Below are 16512 nucleotides of genomic sequence, written 5' to 3'. Positions count from 1 at the left end.
CGTGGGCGGAGCACTTCGTATAGTGTATATCATAATGCCGCCATTACAAGCTGTCCCTATTTAAGTCATGTAAGATTTTAAAGTATGTTTTAAAAACAGAGGAAGTAATAGTTTTTTAAAAATAAAACATATTTTTGGACTTCCCTGGTGGTGCAGAGGCACGCTTCCAATGCAGGGGGCACAGATTCAATCCCTGGTCGGGGGTGTTCCGCGTGCCACGCGGCGCAGCCAAAAAAACCCCAAATATATATATATTTTTGGATGAATTCCTAGTCATTTGTGAAAAGAAAATTTTTTATGAAGTGAATAAATTGGCTTTTCATAGTTTACCCAAAGTTTGTTGAAATGACAGTCTTTCATTCTTTTCTTATTAGACATGTGGATAACCAAAATGTGGAGCTAGAATCATCCCTGAATAATGGTGTTTACTTAGATAACAATTTAAGTTTTAATATGATTATTTTCTGACCATATAGCTGAGTGTCTCTGAAATTTTTATTCTTTGTTCTTTTTAGATTTTATTTATTGTATTTTAATTGAAATATATTTGACATATAACATTGTGTAAGTTTAAGGTGTACAACATGTTGATTTGATACATTTATATATTACAATATGATTGCCTTTGTAGGGTTAGCTAACACCCTCTATAAGGTCACATAATTATCTTTTTTTTCGGTAGGAATAATTAAGATCTAGTCTCTTAACAAGTTTGATGTTTATAATATAGTATTGTTGTCTATAATCACTGTACTGTGCACTTATCGACTAGTTGCAGGTATACTTCTTAATTACTAGATCACGGTATAGCTTTTATCAGACTGTTGTCTAGTAATCTTTAAAATTTTCATTTATTGTCTGTCTTCCATACTGAAATGCATTGTGTTTGAAGCGGTGTGTCTTTTTTCGGGGCTGCTTCAATTGCAGATAGGAAGGTCCTAGAGGAAAGAATTTGGTTTGGTTTTAACATGTTTTGATCAGCCCCTGGGAGAGCTCCACATATAATCAGGTCTAACAAGAAGGCCACCTTGAACCTTATCATTCTGTAAATTTCGAAAGACTTTTACACACAGTAATCCTATTTGATATGCAAGAAATCAGTCAGTGTGCAACGTTTCTGAGAATTTCAGTAATCTATCACATCCAGGGAGGCCAAAAGAAAGAAACCATAGGAGATGTAACAAAATCTACATGCTAGAACCCTAGAGGAAGCTTTGGAGATTTCATTCAGAGAGTCTATATTCTTATTTGATTATGTAGTATAACAAAAATTCTTTTTGTTTTCCCAACCTGCCACAGATTTTGAAACAGAAAGTTGAAAGAGGCAAAGGGTACTGTTGAGGGCAAGCATTGTGACAGCCCAAGAAATGAAGGTGGCTTAACAGCCAGAAATTGAGGAGAGAAACAGACCTAACAACCAAACATCCAAATGTAAAAGCATACTGATCTGAAGCCACCTCACGTAGGAGGCACACAGACCTCCACACCTTGATTAGCACTGAGGATCCCCCTCAGAGCAGCCCAACACAAAACGGGAGAAAGGAGGACCTGAATCTCAGGAAGAGCACCACAGCTGGCCTCTTCTGTTTAAGAGGGCGGGATCATAAATAAACATTCTAGTAAATGATGTACATCAGAAATGGTTAAGATAAAGAGTTTCTTTTTATTATAAAGGAAATGAAGGTGGTTTGGTGTCCTGTTCTGTGGGTTTAATCTGCTTAGTCTCACAGGTCAGATGCCCAGACAGCCCTTTGTCTTTTCAAAGTAGATGAATGGATTTTTGTGCCACTGGAGAGAACGTCTTCTGAGGCAGATCTAAAACCCCAGACACTTCAACCTCAGGAAACAGGATAAAAGCTGCCAGGTTCCTAAAGTCTCCTGCTGGGGCCCTTAGCTAAACATTGCCTCTTGGGATGGATGTTCAAGTCTTATCCCAGGTGCTTACTCCCAAGCATGGTGATCCAGGTAAGGGAGGGCAAAATCTGCTAGTTTGCACACAGAATTTGGGGCGTGATTCTATCTGAAGAACTAATCCCCAACCTAAAGGCACCCAGGGACAAGTGAGGCACATGGAGAATAAATACCTAAGGAATGTGTTAGTTGTCTTTGAATTTTCAGCATCCAACATGTTATCTGCAGTTGGCGTTATAAGTGCTTAATGAATGACTGGTTACATAACAAGTTGAGCTCCTTTCCTTTCTTGACTATTCCCGCCTTATTGCTCATCAGTCAGCTTTGAAACAACTGTTTACCTTCATATGTAAGAAATACGATCATTCATGTTTTGCAGGCAGAGGGGGCATAATGATGCCATTTTACTGAACCGTGATTCCCCTTACCATAGTTTTTTTTTTTTTTTTTTTGCGGTACGCGGGTCTCTCACTGCTATGGCCTCTCGTGTTGCGGAGCACAGGCTCCGAACACGCAGGCCCAGCAGCCATGGCTCATGGGCCCAGCCGCTCCGCGGCATGTGGGATCCTCCCAGACCGGGGCACGAACCCATGTCCCCTGCATCGGCAGGCGAACTCTCAACCACTGTGCCACCAGGGAAGCCCCCTTACCATAGTTTTTGATAGCTTAGCTAAAAACAGAAAGCATTCTTTTGTTCAGCACTTACTTATAGAAATTATGTCTTACCATATGTATTATTTCTGAATGGCAATCAGAATATTTTATACTCCTCTTTTTTTTTTTTTTACCAAAAAACAAAAATTTTGACCATTTGCCTCGTTCTTTTCTAGCGGAAGATAACAGTCTGTCTCAAAAGAAGAAGGTGACTGTGGAAGATCTCTTCAGTGAAGATTTCAAAATTCATGATCCCGAGGCTAAGTGGATAAGTGGTGAGTCCTGAGTCCTGAGTGCATGTGAGAAAGCACTTTCCCACTCCCTGCCACTTTTTGAGAGTTTGGGTGTCGTAGTTTGCCTTTCACCTTCTCTCTCTGGCTGTAGAAGTGGATCCTCAGAGCTCTTGCTGTGAGCACCATCTTATTATCAGTCTAAGAAAATGCGCATCTGGTAAAATCAGGCTGCTTCTTCATGGGAAATGGGTCCTCCGTGTCGCCTCCCTGAATCATAATTTCTCAGACCGAGATGTGAGGTGTTGCTAAGCAACAAGACGGGGAGAGACACAGCTGAACCTTCCTCCTTTCTCCATGTTCTTTATTCCCTTTTGTACTCCTCTTGCTTTCACTCCAGCTAGATACAAGGGCCAAAAGGAACTAAAAGGTTTCTTGTAGAATGCTGTCTAATGAAGGAAACAGTGGAGCCTCGTGCATCGATGCAGATAAATTAATTTTCCTCTTGAACTTTAATCTGGATGAAATCTTCTTTGGGCTGATTTTTATAAACAATAAAGCAAAATAGAACTGGTGGAAAAAGGCAGTATGTTTATAAGGCATGTTTTGGTTCAAAACAGTCCATTTCCTGTAGTTGGGTCTGAAACAATTTTCAGGGTACAGTCCTGGGAGGAAAGATGTAAATGACTGCTCCCCATCTTCTGCAGGCTTTGCTGCATCCCTCTCGTGTAGTCTGGTCCTAGAACCTCTGCTGCTATCTCCATGGATATTGTTTGCATTTAGTCTTAGCCTCAGTGGGATGCACTTGAAAATTAATCCTCAGGTCAAAAAACCTTTGTAGTGGAATGCTAGAGATCTAGTTCACATCCTGCCTTCTATAGTAAATGAGGCCCAGAGAGGTTAAGTGAATTTTCTGAGGTCACAGAGCTAGTTAGTGACACAGCTGTGGCTGGAAGCCTGTCTCCTCACTTCCCCTTTTGTGCTCTTTCCACTAATGTTTTGTTGAGTGACACCGTGTGATTACGTTTTCTTGCTGTCAGACTCCTCTGAAATGCTTATTATGCTTCACAAACTCTTGAAAATCAACCAGCATTGACTTCTTGCCTTTAGTCTCCTACTAGGACAGTAGCTTCTCCTTTGTCCTCCACTATGGCTTAGGTATTAATTTTTGATCCTTAGATTCACTTATTTAAAAATTAAAGAAGTAGCTGAATCTCAGAGGGAATGTATTTTAGAAGATGGAATTGGGGAGAAATGAGAGCAGTGTATTGTGAATGCCAGTGGGGGGCACATGGAAATCCAAAGCATATATTGAGCCAAGGTCTTTGTTATTTGACTGAGGAAGTAATTTTACGTTTGGTGTTGAGGGGGACTCAGTCTCTGCTTCCTGTTTGCATTTACCCATATTGCGGAGGAAGGAGGTAAGCATGGATCGTGCGCTGGGCCTGACCTTGGGGATAAAAGGTGATCGCTCTCTTCTTAAGGAGCACAGAGTCATTCTGGGCACAAAACGGGGAGGAGCAAAGGCAGCCGGGAGCGAGGTGCAGGAAGCGTGTGATGCCCTCATCCTCCTGAGAAGGGGTTTCAACGAAGGTGCATAAACTTGGTCTCAAAGGTATAGGGTTCAGAGCAGGTCAGAGGGGGCCCTGCAAAGACTCCATGAGGTGCTAAAATAATATAGGGAGATCTTTATATTAGGGTGCCCATGGTCTCAGACTTGGCCTAAACCAGCTTTCCCTGTGCAAAAAATGTAAAAAGTGTAAAAGCAGAGATCTGGAGGCCCAGGGGCACCTAAGTTTCTGCAGGAACCTGTGTTGGTTACTGTTGAAAGGTGTTTTTGTATCTCATGAGCTAATCTATGCTGCAGATGCATAGAGCTGGTTCTGAGATGTGCTGGCTTTCTGGCCGGAGGAAGCCAGCCAAGATTTTGTTATAGCCACAAAGTTGGGCGTTAATACAAGCAGTTGAGAAGTGGCCTTGTGCCCAGCAGAAAATGCCCAGCCTCTCTGTTTCAGCAGGTTAAGTCTATTCATAAGACCACCTGCGTTTCAAATACACATGACTTTGGGGTCCAGGAGCTTTCTTAAGTGGATTCTTCCATTGTAAATGTTAAGCACAGTGTGAAGTTTTATTGCAAATTAGCCAGGTGGTCAGGTATCCCCAGAGACCAGGCACTGTCAAGAGTGTGAGGGACCATAACTGTTTCCCCTGCCCTTTTAGCTGCCCCCCTCCAACTTTTCTTTCACTTATTCCTCTTCCTGATCAGTCCCTTGCTTCCTGCTCCCTGAAGATGTAATAGCTTAAAGTGGATGAAATAACTGTGGTGATTAACTGTGCCTTCATAATGGATTTTTACAAATACCACAAAGAATTCATTCACTTTTTACATTACAAGTCTAAATGTGAAGATCCACAGAAAGACTACTATACATTCATAGGATTATCAAATGCTGTGGAGCTGAGATGAGCTTTGGAAATTATCAGAACATTAGTTCATTCAATTAGTGATTATTGAGTGTCTACAATGTAGCAGGCAAATTGCCCATGGACCCCCAAAATGGAAGCATTTTTGTTGCCTCTGGAACAGTTTCCCTGTGGTAGACTTGGAGTCACCACACACCACCACCACCACCATCTACCACCATCATCACTACGGCAACCTCATTCTTCTCCTCTTCTTCCTCCTCTGTCTGTGCCTCCTCCCCTTCTTCTTCCTTACTGTCACTAACACCACCACCACCATCATCATCACCATCATCATCACCATCATCACCACCATCATCACCATCATCATCACATTATCATCACCACCACCACCACCATCATAATCACTGTCACCACCACCATCATCATCATCACAGTCACCATCATCACATCATCATCACCATCACCACCACCACCATCACCATCATCATCACATCATTATCATCATCACCATCACCACCATCATCATCACCATCATCATCACCATCACCATCACCATCACCATCAACTACTGAGGGTTTCCCACATCTTAAGCTCTCTACTAAGTGCTTTGCACACATTAAATCATTTAATTCTCACAACTACCATTATTCACATTTTATGGATGAGGAAACTGAGCCAAGGGTGTTTAAATGACTTGATCAACATCACACAGTTAATAAGTAGCAAAATTCAGACTTAAACCTAGGTCTCTCTGGTTTCTGTAAACGGCTACATTGTATAGAATCGAAGCCCCCGTCTCCAGCCAATTTCTCTCACAACCTCACTGGTTACATTGTATGTTTTAAGCAAGGCTGTAGGTTGTATTTCAGAATTGTTGCCATTCCTTAAATTTTCTGTTCTAGTATCCCTTACTCTCATGGTGCCTATGTTGAACTAACAAAATACCCAAGTGATCAAGAAAAATGGGGTAATTCCCCACAGAGAAAGAGACTTGGCTCTTTTAGTGCACATTAACCACTAAAGTTAACAAATGTTTCTTGGGTTTAATATTGGAGTTAATAGTCTAGAACTAAGATGCTTTATTTATCAGGAGAAAATGGATTGGGTTGGAGTTAAATTTCTCCTCACCCATTTTTATACTAGAGACGATTTTTTCATCTACCTTTTCTGAAAATGATTGGTGTAACAGTCTTCAAATTCTCTAACGTCCGAAAGCTCTTGTAGACTTCCCTCACATATTTGTTGCAACCCCTGGGTCAAGTCAGATGAGGTGTGTAGAGCAGTAGAACTGACAACATCTGAACTCACTCGGAGCTCACTCTGAACTCCCTCCTACAAAGGAAGAGGCATACACTTCCTGAAATTGCCCAGGGTGTAGTCTCGCCGCATATTTGCTTAGTTGAGTAAATTCTTCTGTCTTTTATAAGTGACCACATTGGACTTCTCAACCTTTTGGATCCTTTAATGTGCTGTGCTGGGATTCTGTGATATGAGGTAGCCACTGTGATGAGGTCTTCTGGTTACTCCAGACACGTAAGTCCATTTATGTCCATGAACCAGTCTTCCTGGGCTGTCTTGTTCCCTCTTTGCAACTCCTAGATGATGGATCATTTCAAACCTTCTCCTCTCTCCTTAATTTTCTGCAACCTTCTTCCCATCCTCATTCTCATTTAAAACTACTAGAAGAAAGCTTAAGAATACTCTCACCATCACATCTCCTTACCCACCACCATCTGCACCTGCCATGCGCTCTGCCCCTCCCCCAGCCTGTAACCACAGGACCTGTCTGCGCTCCATCTACAAAAATCAGAGGTGAACTTGCTTCACTTACTTGAGGAATAATTGTAGCAAATGTCTCCTTTCTTCTGTAAATGTTCATTTTTTTAATCTCTGTGTCAGATTATTCCCATCGTCAGGCAGATACGCTCTTATTTGCCTCACCGAAACACACACACAAAGCTTACCGTGACTCCACCCTCCCCACCGAGCACTGCCCAATTTCTTGTTCTCCTCTGCAGCCTGAAACAGTTGTCTCTCTGTGACATCTCAATTACTCTTCTCCAGTTCTTGCCAAGCCCACTCTAGTTAGGCTTTCACCCCCAGCGCTCCCTGACTCTCCTCTTGTCAAGGTCACCAGTAACCTCCAGGTTGCTCAATTCCATGGTCACGTCTCAGACCTCATCTTAATCTGATCATCAGCAGCATTTGACACGATTACTCCCTCTACCTGCACCAGCTTTCTCACTTGACCTGTAGGTCATCACCTTCTCTTGGTTTTATCTCTGCCTCATGGGCAGCTCCTTCTCAGTCTCCTGTGCTGGTTCTCGCTCTTCTCTCTGACTTTTGATGTTGGTGGCCCTGGGACTCAGTCTTCATCCTCCCTTTTTGGTATCTATACTCATTCCCTCTGTGCTTTCATCTAGTCTCATGGCTTAAAATATTCACCTACCAATGACTCCTAACTTATTCTCCAGACCAGACCTCTCTCCTGAAGTTCTCAGATGTCTCATATACATTACAACCCTAACTTTAGTATCACCAAATCTGAGTTCTTGACCTACCTCCCCACCCAAAAAAAAAAAACAAACAAAAAACCAAACCCACCTGCTCTATGCACAGCCTCTTCCAATTCAGCTGATGAGAAATTTGTTTTTCTGGCAGAACAGGCTGAAAGACTTGAAGTCATCGTTTACTTTGCTCTTTTCCTTGTACTTCATATCTAATCCACCAAGAACTTCTGCCAGCTCCGCCTTCAGAATACTCGGAGCCCATCTTAGATTCAGTCAGGCACTCCTGACTGCCATTGGCATATTTGTCAGCTGGTTCATCTGAAGGATACAGGACTGGAGACAGGCATGGCAGCAGACAGGACCAGGAGCCATGCTCCTCAGTGCACCCTCAGGTAATGGCTCTGGTACAAGCAGAAGGGGTCACTCACATGGGTGGAGTTTTTATGTTTCCACCTTTAGATGTCTGAAATCCTCAAGCCTCTGTACACTCATTCAGTCCCATGACTCTAGTTACTATCTATATGCCACTGAGTTTCAGTTCTGCAGCTCCAGCTCAAACCCTCTTCTGAGTGTGTTGTGTGTGTGTGTCTCCCTGACTGATTTACATGTCCACCAGGATGTCTTGTGGACACTTCGAGTTCACGGGTTGAGGACTCATCTCCCCGCCCCTGATCTCCTGTCACAGAACTTTCCCTGGCTTTCCACTGCTCTCAGGAGAGGCGTGCAGCCCCAGCCCTGGGCACCCTCTGTTTCTCAGACTCTCTGAGATCAGTCCCCTTACTTTTCCTGCCTTGTCCCTCATGTGTCCCCAGTTTTCTTTTGCTCTGGACCGACTTGAACTTCTTTGATGGCTTCTGAAGTCCGTCTTCTTTTTCCCTCAGGGTGGTTCTCACAGGATGTTATTTCTGCCCAGAACACCCCTCTTCTCTATTCTACTCTCATCCCTCCTCAGCACCACCCCTGCAGTTTATCATTTTCCTTTGATCTCTCCCTAATTCTCACTCCCGCTGCCGGCTTTTCTCTGCTGCCTAGCTCTTCTAGATTCAGGCTCTGATGCATCCTGGACTTTACCTTTTTTTTTTTTTTTTTTTGCGGTACGCGGGCCTCTCACTGTTGCGGCCTCTCCCGTCGCGGAGCACAGGCTCCGGACGTGCAGGCTCAGCGGCCGTGGCTCACGGGCCCAGCCACTCCACGGCATGTGGGATCTTCCCGGACCGGGGCACGAGCCTGTGTCCCCTGCATCGGCAGGCGGACTCTCAACCACTGCGCCACCAGGGAAGCCCCTGGACTTTACCTTTTATTACACACATTAAATATAATTATTTACTCAACGCCTATCTTTCCTTCCATGTAAACGCCACAAGAATAGGATTTGCCTCTGTTTAATTACCATGTGTTCGCAGCACCTAGCAAAGCACCCGGTCTGTGGCCATCTGCTGGCGCTTCTTGAACATTTTCTCATTTGCTACTTAACCTAGTTTTGGAGGCTTCCCTGGCAGTCCAGTGGTTAGGACTCCACGCTTTCACTGCCAAAGGTCCGGGTTCAATCACTGGTCGGGGAACTAAGATCCCACAAGCCACGTGGCGTGCCCCTCTCCCGCCCGCAGGAAAAAAAAAAATCCACTTTTAAAGATAAGGAAACTTATGAACATGCTATTTTACACAGAATGGTTGAAAATCCTTTCTGATGAAGTTGATTTAAGCAGAGACCTGAATGTGAGAATCATGCGGATAAGCTCTCTGGGGGGGGGTGTCCAGGCCGCCTGGAACAGCGGCCACAGAGGCCCTGGGGCAGGAGCCCACGTGGACTGTCTGTGAACAATGTCCAGCTAGAGAGAAGAGCCATCGATGAGCCCAGAGGGGAAAGTGGGACCAGGTTAGGCAGGTTCTTGGGAGAGGAGGGTAGCCAGTGAGAAAGGGACAGAATTTAGAGAAACAGGAGTTGAGTTGGAACTGAAGGTTTTAGAGAGCTTAGGCTTAACTGTCGTATCAAATATTTTTATTATATCTGAATTACGTATTTACTATAGTAAATTAGAAAAGAGATGAAAGCTATTTTAAAGGATGAAAATAAATCCCCTGTAATTCCATCAACTAGAAATCACCACCATTACATTTTCATATTTATCCTTTTAGATAACATAATATGTGGGACAATGCTAACTGTATTTATTACATGGGGAAAAGTTTATAACACATATCATAAACATATTTCCTTGATCATTTTAATGTCTTCAGAGGCTCTCAGTACATAAATGTGCCTTAATTTGGTCAGTCTTCAGAGACTGAAAGTTTTGGCTGTGAGTGGAAACAAAGTGACAGATGTGAAAAGGCACCATGAACAACGGTAAATGAACAGGATGTGCTGGCCGCGTAGAAAGGGAGGGGACGGGAAGACGTGCAGCAAGGATGCCGCGGAGATGGTAGCCTGGTGAACCAGGACCACGACTCCAGGGATGTGAGTCAGCTTCTGTGATCACATACAGAGTTCAGAACAGAGGTCGATGAAAGGTCACCCAGTGGAACGTTCTTTAAGTATTGAGAACTGGGCGTGACGCCGGCCAGTGGAAAGCGTGCATCGCTGAGGAGCTGCTTACACTTTGGGGAGGGGCAGTGGGCTGAGGAGGTGGCCTCAGAGAAGACCTGGGAGAGGGCGAGGCAGGAGAGCTAGTGCTCGGCTGACTTTGTGATGGCAGGCGGAGGACATGGCAATGAGAAGTGGCCCCTCGGCGGCTGCAAACCCCTACCTGCGCCAGGAGCACGTTTTCTGCAAGTCTCTTGTACAGCCTAACCCATGTTTGGGTTTTGTTTCCCCTAATCAGACTAGTTTATATGGCAATTACCCTCTTACTAACCCTGTTTCAGACTATAATGGGGGAAGGCGAATTCCAGAAAGACGGCGTGATATTTGTATATAAACGGCTTTTTGCTTTCCCTTCATCACACTTGCCAACAACAGAAAAATGGTCTCCTCTGTATCTATGACATCAGTCACTCTGCACAGGTGGTCTGATGCCGTAGCACCTGGGGAGAGTCCTGGGCAACACACGTTCTCGAGAAGAGTATTTGCTTTTGCAGGTTCTCTCCTGCGAAGTCAGCCTGGACTGAAATTTGGCAACGGGTTGATGAGCCCCATGCCCTGTGCTCTGGGCAAGGCGAGGCCACCTGCCCCCTTCCGGGACCCGCTTTCCCCTGCCCAGTGTCTTCAGGATGCAGGCAGGCCCGGGGCTGGATTAGCTTGTCTGCAAGCTCCAGGCCAGGCCTGGCCTCCCAGCCTGCTCTCTCCTCAGCTTCAGTGGAACGTGGTGAAAGCCCGCGGTGGCCTCTGGCTCCTGAATCTCTCCACTCTGTCTGCTGATTCTTACTTCCATTAATCCAGGCACTTGTGAGCAAAGAGCCCTCTCTGTCTCTCGGACGCTCTGTGGGAGAGACTGTAAAATTGGAGAAAATTGCTTCCTTTGAATGTAGGAAAATAACAGGTGCTGGTTGATCCTGGAAAAGTATATGTTTCAGAAGATAAAATTGGAGATAGTGCACAGGGCTCAAAGCAGCTTGATTTCCACATTTGCTTTCTCTTCTTCTCTGTTGTTATTCTGAAAAACCAGATAGGTTTTTTTTTTTTTTTTTCCTAAAGCTCAGGGGGTTAGATGGAGGTGGAATTCGAGTTTAAAATGGTTTGGGTATTTCTGCTGTTTTCGAAGGCCACATTTTTTCAATGAAAACCATTAAGTCTTAGAATTGCAGAGAGTCAAAAAGTTCCCTGGGGGTTATTCGGCACCGCCTGTACCAATCGGCCAGCAGTCACTGAAAAGGAATGCCCAGAAAGGACAGGTTTCAAAGAGTGAAAATGTTCTTACGTGGCTCAGTGTGTGGAAGGACATAATAATAGTAATCATTTGAAGTCATTACATAAAATGCACATCGAAGAGCATCACCGTGTCTTATTAAAGCCCCTGAGAAACAGATGAAATGTACATGTACAGAGTACATGTTTGGGTCAAGCACCCATTTATTGAATACTTTCTCTCGCTTTTGTTGTAGTTTTCGAGGTTTCCCCCTTTCCTCGGGAGGAGAAAACCCAGTCGTCTGGCGTGAGGCCAGTTACGCCTTGGACTGTCTTAGTGCAGTAAAGCCCACCCCCACCACAGCTCCCGTATCCGCCGACCAAGACGGTTCCCCAGCTGCCTCTCCGCGTCCTTCTGCCTTCTTCCTCGTGCATCTCCCGTATTTCCAGTGTCTGAGCTAAAACGATTATCTGCTAACTGTCCTGCGAGGTTTTCTATTGGAGTTACTGGCAGGAAACAATCAAAAGAGGGTAGCATTTAGTGCCCGGGGCAGTAGAAGCAATAATAGCAGTGTAACAAATGAGAACAGTAGCTACGTTCAGTAACTTAGTGCCTTTGTCTGTTCTCTCTGTGTGTGTGTGTGTGTGTGTGTGTGTGTGTGTGTGTGTGTGTGTGTGTGAGAGAGAGAGAGAGAGAGAGAGAGAGTGCTTTTATTCAACAATTCTGTGCTTCAGAAGCTCTCATTCACTCTTTATGGCTTGATCCAAAATAAATTCTCTCTGGCTTTTCCCAAGGAGAAGTAGTTGCTCGCTCCTCCACGTTGTGCTAGAACTCTGTAAAACTTCCATCAGAGCGTCACCTGGAGCATCGTCTTAGGGTCCCCAGCCTTGGGGACACAGCCCACTCTGCAAGGCTGGACCTGCTTCACCAGCAGCTAAAGGAGCGTCTGGGGCAGAGGCGGGGCCAGCCTGGTTCTTCCCTTTCCGAGGGGCACTGACACTATGTGAACATCACACTCACCGTTTTTGGTCCTCTGTCTGAGGGGCCAGGCCCTGCTGCTTGTAGGAATTCCTGGTTTGAGGAGTTGCACCTCTGCAGGCTGAGCTCGGCCAACACTCTCCCAGCAAAGAGAGGCGTGTTCTGAATCTTTTCATCACCTTACAGCTGGCAAGTGCCGCTTCTGTGGGAATTTAGATACAACCTCTGTCTTTGTTGAATTGAATGCAGACCCTTGGCAGGAGCGAAGAGTGAAATCCCATTTCAACTTTGTTTGTTTGCATTCCAAAGGGACAGGCTTTTTTTTTTTGGATCTAGGAAAACACACACACACACTCACACATGCACCCATATATTTTTTTTCTTGAGAAAAGATATCTCAAGTGAGATTGACATGTTGTGTTTCATCCTCAGTGAGGTGGAGAGACAGTTTTCAGAATGTTCTATGGCTGTTCCAGGGCTTCAAGGCTGGTCAGGGCTTTTCCTGAGCATTCCGCCCCACATCACTCAGGGTGTGCCCTGAGGTACCACATGTCACTGCAGGAGATCCGCCTTAAGACTAGATCAGGGTGCAGGGCAGGTTGTCCTCCCAACAGTGGAATGTCAAGGGTGCTTTCACCCCCGCAGTGTACAGCCCAGGACTCACAAGTTTTGTTTTATTTTACTTTCATCCAGATTAAGGGAGCCTGTGAAGTTACCTAAGTCCTAATTTTTCTGCAGCTGTTGAGCCCAGGGGTGAGATTCCTTTGTGTCTAGAATGCTCTTTTAAAAGCAAATCGGGAAGTTCTATTAATTAGAGCCTCTGCATCCTTGAATGCAGTACCCTGACACAAACACTGACATTTTCATTTATTGTTTCAATTAAATTATCCCACCAAGTCCTTAACCACATCAGCCTACTAGAGGCTAATTAATTATCATTGACACCTTTTCAAACATTGATCACCTTCTTAATTAATAAAAAATGAATCACTTGATCTCTTCCATAAATGAGTGTAATCCCTGATGACCGATCAACCCTGTGCCCATGGCATATCTAATTTTGTGTTCAGGTGTTTGTTTACATCTCTGCCTTGCCCTTGACAGCAAGCTTCTTAAGGCCGTAAGCATGTTGTTGTGACTGTCCTATTTCCCTCATAGGGCAGAGTGTCTGGCATGTGATAAAGTTTCTGTAAATATTACTTGACTGAATGAATGACTCAGGGGTCGGGCAGATCGAGTATTCATGGACAAGGACTCTGGGTAAATGAATTTCTGGTTGACTGAAGGACAACCAGGTTCTTTATTTGTGGTGACTCTTGGCATTGTAAGAAATCACACATACGTGTGTAATGATAAAGATGTATCCAATTCCATTTTCCTGCTTTAGTAGGGAGACTAATGGATGTGGTAGAGACAGCTCCTGATACTAGACATGTTCACCCCTCATAATTTTTGTCCTTGCCATTTATTGATTATATGCAAAATGTGCCGGAAACTGTGCTAAGTCCTTTACCTGCACTGTTTGAACACAGATCCTACAGAAAGTGGTGGCCTTTTCTTTTCTTTTATTATTTTTTTATTTTTAAAATTTTTATTGGAGTATAGTTGATTTACGATGTTGTGTTAGTTTCAGGTGTACAGCAAAGTGAGTCAGTTACACGTATACGTATACACACTCTTGTTTAGATTCTTTTCCCATATAGGTCATTACAGAGGATTGAGTAGAGTTCCCTGTGCTGTACAGTAGGTCCTTATTAGTTATCTGTTTTACATATAGTAGTGTGTATGTGTTAATCCCAGTCTCCCAATTCGTCCCTTCCCTCCCTTACCCCCTGGTGACCATAAGCTTGTTTTCTACATCTGTGCCTCTACTTCTGTTTTTCAGGTAAGTTCATTTGTCTGGTGGCCTTTTCAATACTTTGTTATGTTTTCTGGCTTCTTCTCAGACTGACCCCCACCTCACTGTCTGTCCTGTGCTCTGCTGTGGCTCCCGTGCCAATGAGCCTCTCTCGTCTCCACTTTGTCCCCTGCAGGGACACTCACTCCTCTGATCTCCCAAACTGAAGGACACAAAACTGCTTAATGGCAGCCTTTTAGGCAGGGTTGGGGGTCAGGGAAGAGAACACTTTCACACCCCAGAAGATGGAGCAGCTTAGAGGTGACTGTTGCCCCTCCGTCTTCTGAAGGCCCCTTGGCATCCCTGCCTCGGAGAATTTTCAGTGCCTCCTTTTTTCCGCTTGCTTAGAGGCCTTCCCCAAACCCAGTGGCCTTGCTTTGCTGCTGCCGCTTCCATCACAGAACCTGTGAACTCATCCTCACTTCCCTGCACAGATGCCCACGGCAGGGGCTGGGCACATGAATCAGAGTTGCCTGCAAAGTTAGCGCGAATCTCCTGTTCCCAGTTTAAGTGTTTCGGGGGCCTCCTGGGCAAACCAAATGGCCAGCGTCCTGTGCTGTCCTTGCAAAGCTCGGCATCTTCCAGAAGGAGGCGCTCTGAGTGCCGGGGTAGGTCCTTCTAATATCTGGTGGCTTACAAGCGGTTGATGTGGAATTCACCTTTTTTCTTGTCTCTTCTTATATCTTATTGGAGCAGAAATAGGGGGAGTTTATAGGAATAGACATGTTGACAGCTGGATTTTTTTTTTTAAGTATAGCTGATTTACAATATTATGTTAGTTTCTGTTACACAGCAAAGTGACTCAGTTATACACATATGTACATTCTTTTTTATATTATTTTCCATTATAATTTATCCCAGGATATTGAATATAGTTCCCTGTGCTGTACAGTAGGATCTTGTTGTTTATCCATCCTATATGTAATAGTTTGCATCTGCTAATCCTAAACTCCCCATCCATCCCACCCCTGTGCCCCCACCCTTGGCAACCACAAGTCTGTTCTCTATGTCCGTGAGTCCATTTCTGTTTCGTAGATAAGTTCATTTGTGTCATATTTTAGATTCCACATATAAGTGATATCATATGGTATTTGTCTTTCTCTGTCTGACTTCACTTCGTATGAAAATCTCTAGGTCCATCCACGTTGCTGCAAATGGCATTTTTCATTCTTTTTTATGGCTAATATTCTATTGTGTATATATACCACATCTTTATCCATTCATCTGTCGATGGACATGTAGGTTGTTTCTATGTCCTGGCTATTGTGAATAGTGCTGCTATGAACATAGGGGCGCATGTATCTTTTTGAGTTAGAGTTTTGTCCAGATATGGCATCTGGATTTTTTTTTTTAATGCTCAGCAGGTTTGGGGCTTTTATAAAGGTCCGGATTTCCAACCTAAGGGCCAACCTCACATCTGCTGCTTCAGACCCAACACCCTGCAGTCCCAGCAGGGACTGTCTCTTGGGTCACAGTCTTCTCTTCTGTGTTCAGACGCTTTACTTCTCTGAATATCCTGGGCTCCTCCACAATCTCCATCTCCAGAGAAAACAGCAAACAACTTGCTTATGCAGCATCATTATGCAGATGACTTAGCTGTGCTCAGCAACCCTCCCTCTGAGCTCCTGCCTCGGTTGCCAGTCAACCTTTCTCAGTAACAGCCAAAAAGCCAAATTAAGGAGTTTTTCCAAAGTAAAGACAGAGTTCTGGGACTTCTGCGCTTTGCAAAGCAAGGAACCGAAAAGTGACTTCATTTTGTTAATTTCTCCCAAGTCAGACCCTTAGACGGGCTTTCATCCCCACCAAAAGTAAGGGGGAAATGGAACAAACCTCAGAAATGACAATGTAGCAGAATGCTTCCTAATAACACTAGTGTTACAGATAAGGATCTGTAACCTCTAGGATCAGAGAGGTTCAGTCACTTGCCCTGGGTCACACAGCTCGCGAGTAGCAGAACTAGTCTTTTTAAGGGTTCTGTCTGACTTACGCTGAAAATATTTTCTGAGGGTTCTGAGAACTTGCCCAGAGTTCAGTGGAAAGTCTGTTTACTACATACAAGAGCATAGATTGTGAGGTTGAATCCTTACGTACAGTGGGAGTCTGGACGTGTCTGTGAAGCA

At 44.4% G+C, this 16512-nt stretch overlaps 1 protein-coding gene across 1 annotated transcript in view; it reads left to right on the top strand.

The window, feature by feature from the left end:
* Positions 1 to 16512, top strand: part of DPP6 (dipeptidyl peptidase like 6) — a 772951-nt gene that overhangs the window by 395038 nt on the left and 361401 nt on the right. Inside the window, exon 3 of the mRNA XM_060155875.1 lies at positions 2742 to 2840. Coding sequence (XP_060011858.1) covers positions 2742 to 2840 — 99 coding nt within the window. The remainder of the gene's footprint in view (positions 1 to 2741; positions 2841 to 16512) is intronic.

The sequence above is a fragment of the Lagenorhynchus albirostris genome, chromosome 8 (assembly GCF_949774975.1).
Source record: "Lagenorhynchus albirostris chromosome 8, mLagAlb1.1, whole genome shotgun sequence".
Lineage (NCBI taxonomy): Eukaryota > Metazoa > Chordata > Mammalia > Artiodactyla > Delphinidae > Lagenorhynchus > Lagenorhynchus albirostris.
The sequence above is the reverse complement of the archived record's forward strand: the minus strand, read 5'-3'. Positions and strand labels throughout refer to the sequence as shown.